General features: G+C 49.5%; 1 protein-coding gene across 1 annotated transcript in view; it reads right to left on the bottom strand.

The window, feature by feature from the left end:
* The window catches only part of PI4KA (phosphatidylinositol 4-kinase alpha), a 158,134-nt gene that overhangs the window by 31,244 nt on the left and 114,902 nt on the right, over positions 1-11,988 (bottom strand). The window contains exons 28-32 of the mRNA XM_004386190.3: positions 11,368-11,457; positions 9,265-9,384; positions 4,878-4,970; positions 3,473-3,629; positions 3,103-3,230 (exon numbers count right to left, since the gene is read on the bottom strand). Coding sequence (XP_004386247.1) covers positions 3,103-3,230; positions 3,473-3,629; positions 4,878-4,970; positions 9,265-9,384; positions 11,368-11,457 — 588 coding nt within the window. The remainder of the gene's footprint in view (positions 1-3,102; positions 3,231-3,472; positions 3,630-4,877; positions 4,971-9,264; positions 9,385-11,367; positions 11,458-11,988) is intronic.

Genomic DNA, 11,988 nt, shown 5'->3' with positions numbered 1-11,988 from the left:
ACTATGAAAAATTGTACTCTAACAAATTTGAAAACCTAGAGGAAATGGACAAATTTCTAGAAACTCACTACCTACCTAAACTAACACAAACAGATATAAACTTCATTTAAAACACAATAAAAAAAATTTAAAAAGTCCCCCCTCCCCCCAAAGAAAGAAAGAAAAAACATGTCAAATCTACTGCCATCAGGAAAGTTAATAGATCTTTGAGAAAAACACAGTTCCTAGGTGTTCATCCAATCAGCTGATATGTGAGTATAACCTTCCCACTAGGCGCTGTCCAGTAGCAAATTCAGAAGTACAGAGAAAGGAAAAGGGTGCTGCTCCCAGAGTTAGCTACCTGAGACCAATGACCTTGTGGACAAACAACTGCTCCAAATCATGTCAAGAGGTGTACAAATGAGAACGTCTTTCAATCTCAGTATACAAATTGCTCCCCCTGCTGAATCTTTGAAAAATAACACCTTCTAGGCATCAGTGATAAAGGGATCAACTGCTAACTGAAGGGTTGGTGGTAGGAAACCACCAGTGGCTCCAAGGGAGAAAGATGTGGCAGTCTGCTTCCATAGGGATTTACAGCTCGGAAACCCTTTGGGGCCCTATGAGTTGGAATCAACTTGACAGCAGTGGGTTTTTTTTTTTTTTTTTTTAAGGCACCACTGAAGGAGTGGCACAAAAGATTAACGTGCTTGGCTGTTAACCCAAAGGCTGGAGTGCCGAGTCCACCCAGAGGCATCCTGGAAGAAAGGCCTGGCAATCTACTTCTGAAAAATCAGCCATTGAAAACCCTATAACAACTCAGAAAAGGAGGGTGCGAATGATTGCACTACTTGAAAAATGTAATCAATGTCACTGAATTGTACATGTAGAAACTTGAATTAGTGTATGTTTTTGCTGTATATATTGTCAACAATAACAAAAATAAATTATTTAAAAAAAAAAGAAAAAGACAGGAACAACACCAGGAGCCCTAATACATGGCATAAATACAATACGAACCATAACTAACAATGCACAAACAGCAGAAAAGAACTAGATAACTGGGAGCTCCTAAAAAATCAAATGCTTAAGCTCATCAAACGACCTCACCAAAAGAGTAAAAAGACAACCTACAGAAAGGGAAAAAATTTTTGGCTACGACAAATCCAATCAGCATCTAATCTCTAAAATCTACAAGATACTGCAAAACCTCAACAACAAAAAGACAAATAACCCAATTAAAAAATGGGCAAAGGATATGAACAGGCACTTCGCCAAAGAAGATGTTCAGGCAGCTAACAGACACATAAATGCTCATGGTCATTAGCCATTAGAGAAATGCAGATCAAAACTACCATGAGAGATCATCTCACCCCAACAAGGCTAGCATTAATCCAAAAAACACAAAATAATGAATGCTGGAGAGGTTGTGGAGAGACTGAAACACTTACAAACTGTTGGCGGGAATGTAAAATGGTACAACCACTTTGGAAATCAATTTGGCGCTTCCTTAAAAAGCTAGCAATAGAAGTACCATACAATCCAGCAATCCCACTCCTGAATATATCCTAGAGAAATAAGAGCCGTCAGACGAATAGATACATGCACACTCATGTTCACTGTGGCACTGTTCATGATAGCAAAAAGATGGAAACAACCTAGGTGCCCATCAATGGACAAATGGATAAACAAATTATTGTATATTCACACAATGGAATACTATGCAACGATAAAGAACAACGATGAATCTATGAAACATCTTTTAACGTGGAGGAATCTGGAAGGCATTATGCTGAGTGAATTTAGTCAGTCACAAAAGGACAAACATTGTGTAAGACCACTATTATATGAACTCAAGAAAAGGTTTAAACACAGAAGAAAACATTCCTTGATGGTTACGAGTGTGGGGAGGGAGGGAAAGGTTATTCACTAACTAGACAGTAGATGAGAATTATCTCAGGTGAAGGACAGCACATACTACAGGGGAAGTCAGCACAACTGGACTAAACCAAAGCTAAGAAGTTTCATGAATACAACCGAACACCTCAAGGGACAGAGTAGCAGGGGCCGGGATCTGGGGACCATGCTTTCAGGGGATACCTAGGTCAATTGGCATAACAAAGTTTATTAAGAAAATGTTCTGCATCCTACTTTCATGAGTGGTGTCTGGGGTCTTAAAAGCTAGCAAGCAGCCATCTAAGATACATCAATTGGTCCCAACCCACCTGGATTAAAGGAGAATGAAGAACACCAAAGACACAAGGAAAGTATTAGCCCAAGAGACAGAAAGGGCCACATAAACCAGAGACTTCATCAGCCTGAGACCAGAAGATGGTGCCTGGCTACCACCAATTACCACCCTGACAGGGAATGCAACGGAGAGTCCCTGATGGAGCAGGAGAAAAGTGGGGTGTAGAACTCAAATTCTAGTAAAAATACCAGACTTAATGGTCTAAGACTGGAGGAACCCCAAAAAGCATGGCCCCGGGACTCTCTGTCAACCCAGAACTAAAACCATTCCCAAGGTCAACTCTTCAGACAAAGATTAGACTGGATTATGGGACATAAAATGATACTTGTGAAGAGCGTATTTCTTAGCTCAAGTAAATACATGAGACTAAATGGGCAGCTTCTGTCCAGAGGTGAGATGAGAAGGCAGAGAAGGTCAGGAGCTGTTGAATGGACACGGGAAATCAAGGATGGAAAGGAAGAGTGTGCTGTCACAGTATAGGGAGAGCAATTAGGGTCACATAACAATGTGTGTCTAAATGTTTGTATAAGAGACTAGAATTGTAAATTTTTACTTGAAGTACAAGAATAGAATAAAGAAAAAGAAAATTCTATGGAGCAGTTCTACTCTGATACACATGGGGGCGTCATGAGTTGGAGCTGACTTGACAGCAACTGGTTCAGGCACTGCTGGGATGCTTTTCACGTGTATTTTCTCTAATCCTCATAGCAGTCCTGTGGTTAAGCACGAGGAACATAATTTCACATGTAAGGAGGCTAAGGGGCCTGCCCAGGTCTCTGAGCTCGCCAGCAGCAGAGCCAGCGTGGGCTCTGTCTACTGCCCTCCCAGTGCTCACTCCTGCTCCTGGGAGCTGGCCTGCACCCTGGTCCTACCGGCACTTCCACGCCATTCTTGCCAGCCAGCAGCCACTCCCAGCAAGCCAGAGCGGTCTCCATGCCATGCTCATTGAACATCCGGAGGGGACCCCAGCACAGGTGATGGAGGAGTTGAGGGTCACAATCTGGAAGGAAACAAGGTGCTTAGATGCCTCTGAACACTGACAACAAATGCAATCCCCCAAGACTGACCACAAAGTCCGCACCAGCTGGGGCCAATGGTTCAAGTAATAAAAGGCTGGCCTTTTATTTACTTTTTACCTCCAAAAGATGTGACAGAGATTTCTATTGAAGGAGCTCCAACTGCTCATTCTGCCAGAATGCCAGCTCACAAAGGGTAATTCAGGCTACATCCCAGCCTCCTCACCTCTGCTGCTGATGAGCATGGCGGTCAGCTTGAACATGGCCTGTGTATAGTCCTGAGGGCTGCCAAGGTCCAATGCTGTACTCAGCTCCTGGACCATCATTTGGTTCAGGTCGGACATTTGGCCTGTAGCGTCTGAGAACCGGATCATTCCACAGACCTGCAAGAAACATCATGCTGGTCACGTGATCCCGGCCACCTGGCAGCCACCTGAGCACTCATGGCAGGACAGGCAGGTGTCACTGCCTCACACTAGGACTTACGCATACAGAGAGTGACAGACTCATTTAAGTAACCTTCATGCTGCTCACAGCTCTTCTGGAACTTCACTTTCAGAAATGCATGCTGGCCTTCGCACTACCCTAGACGTCCCTTGAGCGCAGGGACCTGGTCTTGTCATCTGTGCATTCTAGCGGAGCCGGGTCTGACTCACAGTAGGACACTATGAACGTGGGCTGAATAAATCAAGTTCCTTCAGGGTCAATTAGTGAGTCATCAAAAATATCAGCCTCCCTATCTTTAAAGTTGCACCTTCCCCCCCACCCTAGAAAAGTGCTGCTTTCTTATTTCTAAGACTGACTGCAAAAGAAGTCTGACTTTTTCCAAAAAACAAATCTATCCCCAAAAGACAGCATTCCCACCACCACTGGAGTATTCAAAACAATGCGGGACAGGCTCTACAATCGATTCTCAGAGGCTGAGAAGGTGGTGTGCGGTGGAAGCTGAGCGGATTGGAGTCCTACCTGCTGAGGTTCACATGGAAGACCAGCCACTGGAATCAACAAGCCCTGCAGGGGAAGCAGCCCCCCTCCCCCAGGGGATGCAGATACCACAGCCAACTGAAAAAAGGGCACTGACGGACTTTCAGGGTTCCCAGGGACCTTAGATGGTGTAGACTAGTTTCTGGGGTCTACAGATAAGGAAACTGAGGCCCACAGAGATGAAGTAAGTGGTCAACCAGCTGGAATCCACTATGGTGTGGGGGATGGGAGGCCTCAACATAGAGTCAGAAGACAGGGCTCCCGATCCACTTCCACCTATTGGACTTCGGCAAGTTACTTTGTCTCAGTGCCTCAGTTCCTTCACCCAGGATAATGCATGGCACTCAGTAAATGTTCGCTACAACTAAGAAAAGAAAAACTGCCAAAAAATCAGAACGCTTCAGCGTAGCTGGAGTATGTGTACATGAAGCCACCCTCCTGCGGAGGTGGTAATTGTCATGTTTCAGAACATTCCAGAAGCATGCATCTTAGGCCCCAAGTTCATCATGTCCACCTGAGATAGCAAGTTTTATTGTCTTCTTCACATCCATCCAGACACCTGAAATATCTTTCATCTGGAAAGTGCCCACTGGCATCAGGACACTCAGACGCTTGGAAGGGCCTCTGACATGAGGGAAGGGAAGTACCTCTCCAGCGTAGCGGTTGCGCAGATTCAGGGACGCCATGAAGTTGGAGTAGTCTTTCTTCACACAGGCTGGACGCTCAGTCAGCTGAGTTGCCTACAGACAAGTATCAGTAAGTATTTCAGACTGTTGCAACAATAAGGATTTTCTCACATCTACCACAGCTAAGCCCAATGAAGAAGTCCGTGGTTATTAAGTCTTCAATGTCGGCAAGTTAATAAAATGAAACACTTTAGAACACTCTTTAGTCTGATATGACCCATGGGGAGAAAAACATTGGCATTTTGGTATGAGAAGTTTCTCTGGAAGGCAGCTTGTACTATATAGCTTCACTCTGCTGTCCTGACTACACACTCACTCCCAGTGCAGACAGATCTTTACAACAAAAATAATCACTAGGCTGTTGTGAGAATGACTGTAATCTGCCATGGCACTGCTGTGACAGTTCATGCTCACAGGAGGTCTCCTCAGGCACGTCCTGGCATGTATGTGATGTTCAGATGGCAGAGGCAACTGAAGGTGGAAGCAGTGGGAACAGAGCCAGTCTAACCGTAGAAGATAAAAGGGACACAGCTTGGACGCAGAAGGGGATAAAGAGCTAAAGCAACCACACAGGGTGGGTCTGCACGTGGTCAGGGAAACAGAGGTGGATGGCCTTGTCAAGGGGCAGTGGGGCACAGTGGGGACAGCCCGGACTCTGGAGTACACAGAGCTGGGCTCTGCCCCTTCCTTTCTACTGAGGGACCCTGGGGCATCTGGAAATGGGGATGGAGGGAGAAGGGAGGCGGGAGGAGGTAGGCTCTAGAACCAGACTGAGACAAATCCCAGCTTTGCCCTCTGCAGCTGTCTGACCCTAGTTCCCCTTCTGTAACACGGTGACAAGAGCAGTATCTACCTTGTAGGGTTTTTTTGAGTATAAAAACCAAACCCATCGCTGTCGAGTCTATTCTGACTCAAAGTGACCCAAAGGGACCAAGCAGAACTGCCCCATAGGGTTTCTGGGAGCGCCTGGTGGATTCGAACTGCCAATCTTTTGGTTAGCAGCCATACCGCTTAACCACTATGTCACCAGGGTTACTTCGTGAGTAGAGTGGGTATTAAATAAGCCAAACATATGTTCAGTGCTTAGGATAATGCCGCCACACCAAGCACTCATAGGTGGTAGCTGCTGTTGTTCTATGAAGTTGCAGTGGGAGCCACCTGGAGCACAGGTTGGACGGGGCAATGGGGCACTGAGCAGTGGGTGCGAGTAAAGAGGGCCGCTGGGACAGTGGCTGCCGGGAAGCAGGACAGGAGGCTGTAGTGGTGAAACAGAGGAATATTCCCAGGACGGTGATGTGGGGGAGGAAGGGGCCACAGGAACACATCTGATGGGGACTTCAGACAGGGAAGACGAGAGGTGGGTCTGCAGAGGTGAGTGCAAAGGCTCAGCTCATCAGTGACGTCAGGTGGTCAATCTAGTCAGAAGTACAGAGTGAGATAACCACTGTGAGGCTGAACACTTGTGCCTCGTTTAGGAAGCCTGATGTGGGAGCAGATATCTTCTGTTTCTACACATCCTGGGGAAAGAGCCTGTGGGAGGGGCCTCTACATCTGACCCACAGAATCAGCTGGGCACCACACCTCTGGGCAGCCCCTGCTGCACCCTCATCCTGCTCTCTGAGGTCCTCACAGTGCCCCTGCCGAAGTGTCACTGCTCCCAACCCAGTGGGTGGTCCCTCAGCAGGGACTGGAGGGTCACTCCATTATCACTCCACCACTGCTGCAGAGAGCAGCCTCAGAGGGGCTTAGATCCGTGTAAACTCAGCAGCACACGGGCAGCCTCCACACGAAATTGCGGATCAGGAGTACTAGCAGGGACACCGTACAGGGGAAGCAGCTCGAGTTCTGTGAAGAGTGTGGTCTGGGCCCAGAGGTAGCTCAGTACACATCTTTACTGAGAACTTTGAAAACAAAGCTCCTCACCAAAAGGGTTTTAGGAGGGGCCTTGGGATCAGAGGAGTGAATGTCAGGGAAACAGGGACTGGTGCATGTGTTTCTGAACGGAGGTGGCCATAGCACCGTGGTGGACAGTGTGGTCAGGGGCTCCTGGCACCCACCAGTGGAGGAGCCTCAGGCAGGGGCCATCCTTTCTTCATGTCCTCACACAATGGGGACAATAAGAGCACACAATTCACAGGATGTGTGAAGATTCGACAAGCTTGCACTGTGAGTGCTTATACACAGCAGATGTGCAGTAACACTAGTTTTAGAAACAAGAGGCCCCCTGAGAAATGATGGTCTAACAGAGGGCCTCAGCCAGCAAAACGTTCGAAATGGCTGTGCTTACAGGGGACACGGAGCTGCTGGCTCCAGAAGCCTCTGCTGAGGGGACCAGCCTGCAGGCAGGAGTCACAGAGCCGGTGGGCAGACACAGAAGTGTTAAACACAGAACTCAGCAGACAGCTAAGCTAGGAATGTGGAGGAACGTTCAGACTCCATCTGGGTGGCCCCAACCAAACCTGCCTAAAGCCACTCTCTCCTGGGGTGCCTTCTCTGACTCCCACTTCACCCAGAGAAGCCTGGGCACTGGGCAGGAGCCCTCGGCTTCTTGTGTCCCCTTCACAGTGTCACAGCGCTGTCCCCCCACCCCCGGACCCTGGAGTTTTGGGGATTCCTCTTCCTTGCCCCTGGCTTGTCATTACTACTGTGCTCTTCAGCTACAACTCAGCCTGGTGTCAAAGGAGGCTGCAGGCAAATGACCAATTTTCACACCTTCCCTTCAGCATCTTTTTACTACAGATCAACACAACCTCTCAGTTTCTTGAAAAGCAGACATTCCTAGGGAAAATGAATTTCTCAATTGCTGGGGTGGGCCACAGTGTGATCCAGCTCCCCCCCTGCCCTGTCTGCCCCCGACTGCTCCATGTATGATATGTCATCACAAGGCAGAGCTGGAGAAGAAGACCATGGCCCGGCACCCAGGTGGTGAGGGCTCCTGTGGAGGTTGCTGACTCAGTCCTCCAAGTGGGACGACCCACTGGTCTGAGACCATTCTTCCAAAGCTGCCCCTCTGAGAAGGCTCTTCCCCTCTGCTGTATTCTGAGTGGCTGGAGTTATTCAGTGGGGGGCCTGCAGCCTCCCCTGCCTCCCATGGAGCAGGTGCTGCTCAGTCAGGATCTCGAGCACACCAACAATGAGGACACAATACGAAAATACTCTTTCTTGTTTAGCAACAGAAGAGGGAAAGCCTAACAATCTAATTTTCTGAGGACAGTGATTAAAATCTTGTAGGCAAAACAGATCTCTTGGGAGTTAGCTGAGCTTAGAAGAGGACGGCAATCTGTCACGAACTTTTTTAGTTTATGAGTTCCGCTTCTGGCCTCTGGTTGTGTACTCAAAGTATCAAGAGTTCTAGGCCTGGGAGCTGTGCCCAGAGCTGATCTCCCGCCCCCCTGCCCTGCCAGAGTGGGAGGGCCCAGGGGCGGTAGCTCGGCCCATAAATCTGGCCACGCATGGCTCAGCTGGGGGTCTGAGGGCATGATGATAAACCACAGGGCAGTCCTGGCACCTTCCTTCCCAGGGTCTCAGCCTCTGCATCTCCACCGTGTCACACCCTCACACGACAGGCAGGCAACCTTCCCGCTCCATGCTTCTACGAAAGTGCAGTGAAGCATGTGAGGCACACAGCCATACTCCCGTCCAAATTAACCAGGAGTCTCCACTGCTGGTGACTGAGGTTGCCATACTCCAAAACAGCCGGTCAGAGCACCAGTTGCCAACGGCCTATTCTGACCCTGAGCTATCATTTACCTCAGGGGAGAAAGCACGACCTAATGCCTCTGCTGGAATCCTGGGTGGTGGTGCAGGCAGTTAACATGCTTGACTGCTATCCAAAAGGCTGGCAATAGGAGTCCACCCAGAGGTGCCTCGGAAGAAAGTCCTGGCAATCTACTTCCAAAAAAGGAGCCATTGAAAACCCTATGGAGCACAGTTCTACTCTGCCGCACGTGGGGGTGCCATGAGTTGGAGATGACTTGCTGGCAACTGGTTGGTCAGAATGAGTCTACTGTCCTCTTAACTTCATCTAGATCAGAATAAGAAAGGACAGATGACGTTTGTGTGTAGCGTAGCACCTGCTCAAAACAAAACTATAATGAAGTCCAGGGAGCATGCCAGATACATGTGACTAAAGGAGAATGTTGCCCATGTCTAGTGGAGACAAGTTTCCCTCCCCTGGGATGTGGACACTCAGAAATTGAAACGTGACCTCATTACTGAATTGAGCCCAAATTTCTATAATCCATACATTCAAAATATCAGCAGAAGAAGAGGCTGTCTGTTTCCAACGACCGCCTGCTGCCTGCCCCCAGGTTTAGGGAAACCTGCTCTTCAGGAGGTTGGCACCTACCCCGAGAGTCGTGTTCTGCTTGTTGTAGCCAGCGAAGTGGAGGATGCTCTCAGTGGCCATGGCCAGCCCAGTATGCTGGGACAGTCCTGATACCCAGTTCTGATGTTTGTTCAGGTATTCCTAAAACAGGGAGAAAATGTGATTTTATTTTAAAGGAAAAGAGGCAGGCAGTGAGGGGTGGGGTGTGTCTTCCTCCTACCGTTGCAGCACCCCTGCTCCAGTGGGGTGGCCGGGACAGACAGCAGGGACCAGGACAAGTCTGAGTCCTGGAGCAACACCTGGCAAGTGTGGAGGTGTGAGGGGGGACACAGGCCTGGGAACCAAAGGGGCACCGAGTACAAGGGGCCAGAGGCGGGGGCCAGGCGGGAGAGGCCTCAAGTGCCAAAGGTGCTTAGAGCGAATCACACAACTTTCACCAGAAAATTCGCATGAGCATGCAAACAAAATGTAGCCAGGGTTAGTAGGGGTTCCTTGACCCTGGAAACCCACTCAGGGAGCCCATGGTAATGGGGAGTCGCTGGTGAGTAGGTTTAGCAGGGAAGTACACAGACCAGGTTTTCTATCAAAGTGGACTGCTCTGGTGGGCCGCGTGGAGAAGAGGACGGGGACAGTGAAGCTGAGAGTGACAGCCTCATAGAGGTGGGCAAGGGGGACTCAGAACTGCACAGCGTGCAAGGGCAACAGGGCAGGGGGTACTGCGTAGTGCCTGGTAGAATATCAAGCTCGTTTTTCAAGCCTTTCACTCTCCACGTCCTTCTTAAGCCCGGTCTGAGAGAATGCCAGAGAAAACAAAACACTCTCTCTATTGACCACTTTTTTGTCTAGTGAAGCTGTTAGGCGTAAGGGGGCCTCCCCCCTTAGACTGCAGCCTTAGGAGCTGAGGCCCTTTTCCTTTGCATGAACCAGAAGTCACACATTTCTCAAATATTGACAGTTTGAGAAACCTACTGCAGTCTGGAGAATTCTAGGGCAAAGATGAGATAGATACAGGTCATCAGTTGCAGGCATGGCTTAGTCATAAGGCCACTCTGTCCAGCTTACCTGTGAATCTGCTCTCTTCTGGTTCATTCTTATTCCACTCCTACATCTTTGTGGAAGGAAGAACCCTCACAGCCACTCTTAGGCACAACCCATGGGTTCTTGCAAATAATAGCAGCCTCCAAGGCCCCTAGAGCTAGGGGCTCTGTCGTTCCTGGATCCCAACCTAGCAGCACTGCTGAACCAGGTTCATCCTAAACAGTGCCACCAGGTCACCCTCACTAGCTTGCTCCCAACACCTGCTCAGGTTAGCCCAGATTTCTTCTGGTGGCCTTGTCCTCACCTCTGACCCACTTCAAGGTGACTCCTGCCTGTCTACACTGTGGCGCTGCCATTCTGCCTCTGCTTGGCCATCTCTGGGGCAATGGCTTACCTCGCAGTCATCTGTGTTCCAAGCCAAATGCCCTTCTCTAAAAAGACATATGCGCACATGCGTGTACGCAGCCCAGGGAGCGTGTCCACTGGGCAGACACACAGTCCATGACACTCCCCTCTGCTTCTCTCCAGCCCCTCAGAGTTGCTGCTGCTAGCCCACGCCCACCATGCCTACCCTCACCCATCCTGCCAGCTGCCCCCAGATCCTGCTATAGGACACAGAGCCTCATGCACGTGAGGCATTGGGTCCCCTGGCCTGCTTGCCCATTCACACACCAGTTCACACACACCAGCCCTCCTCACTGCCTCACCTGTCTCGGAAGTTTCCACTATTCTCAGGCACCAGCTCAATATTTTTGGTCTCTATTTATTCACAGAATCCCTGGTTGGTACAAACAGTTAAAGTGCTCGGCTGCTAATTGAAAGGCTGGAAGTTCTAGTCTACCCAGAGGCACATCTGAAGAAAGGCCTGGCAATCAACTCCCAGAAAACCAGCCACTGAAAACCTATGGTGCACAGTTCTGCTCTGATACTCACGGGGGTGCCATGAATCAGAGCTGACTTGGGTGGCAACTGGTTTTATTATTCACACCTAGTGCTGCTGGTTTTGAGATCCCCGTGCCTGCATAAAGCTCGCTGGGTAGCATGGAGGGGCTTATGGATCGCTCTTCGATGAGTTCAAGAGAATACCTGCAGATGGGACTTGGTGACCGTCGGCGCCCACTTCATTGCCTCTTGTAGAATCATTCCACAGCGCGCAGCAAAGTCCTTCACAATGCTCTGGAAAATGGGTGCCTACTGTTAAACGACCTGAGGCCCATCCACCTGGGCAGTCAGAGGGCAGGCAGGTGCAAACTGTGCTGACCGCGTGTGACACTGAGCCGTTTGCGGGGAGTTGCTCCCATGTGGCCTGTGGCCAGTGTCTGAGGCATGTGGTAGGATATGCGCTCACAGCACATCACGCTGCCCCTGTGTAGCAGAGCCCACAAGTCAGCGATGGGAGGGGAGGGCAAGTTCCGGGGGGCAAAAACCATCACAAGTACCACATCCTGCATACAGCCACGGCAGGGAAGCCCTGGGTGGGATGTGATCAGCCCAGGGGAGTTCCCACCTGAGCTGAGGCCTCAACCCTGCCTAGTGAAGGCTCTTGAATTATAGACCCAGCTGGGGAGGGAGACGCCTAGTACCGGATAAAAACAAACCTCCTCACTGGAGCTACTTATCTGTCAGTTTTCCCACAGTGTAGCAAAAAGCCAAAGTCATGATCCTACATTGTAATGATAAGGAAGAAGTCAGTATACCTCAGGGAGG

This window comes from Trichechus manatus, unplaced genomic scaffold (assembly GCF_000243295.1).
Source record: "Trichechus manatus latirostris isolate Lorelei unplaced genomic scaffold, TriManLat1.0 scaffold00157, whole genome shotgun sequence".
In the NCBI taxonomy this organism is placed as follows: domain Eukaryota; kingdom Metazoa; phylum Chordata; class Mammalia; order Sirenia; family Trichechidae; genus Trichechus; species Trichechus manatus.
This window is presented reverse-complemented; position numbering and strand designations above follow the sequence as displayed.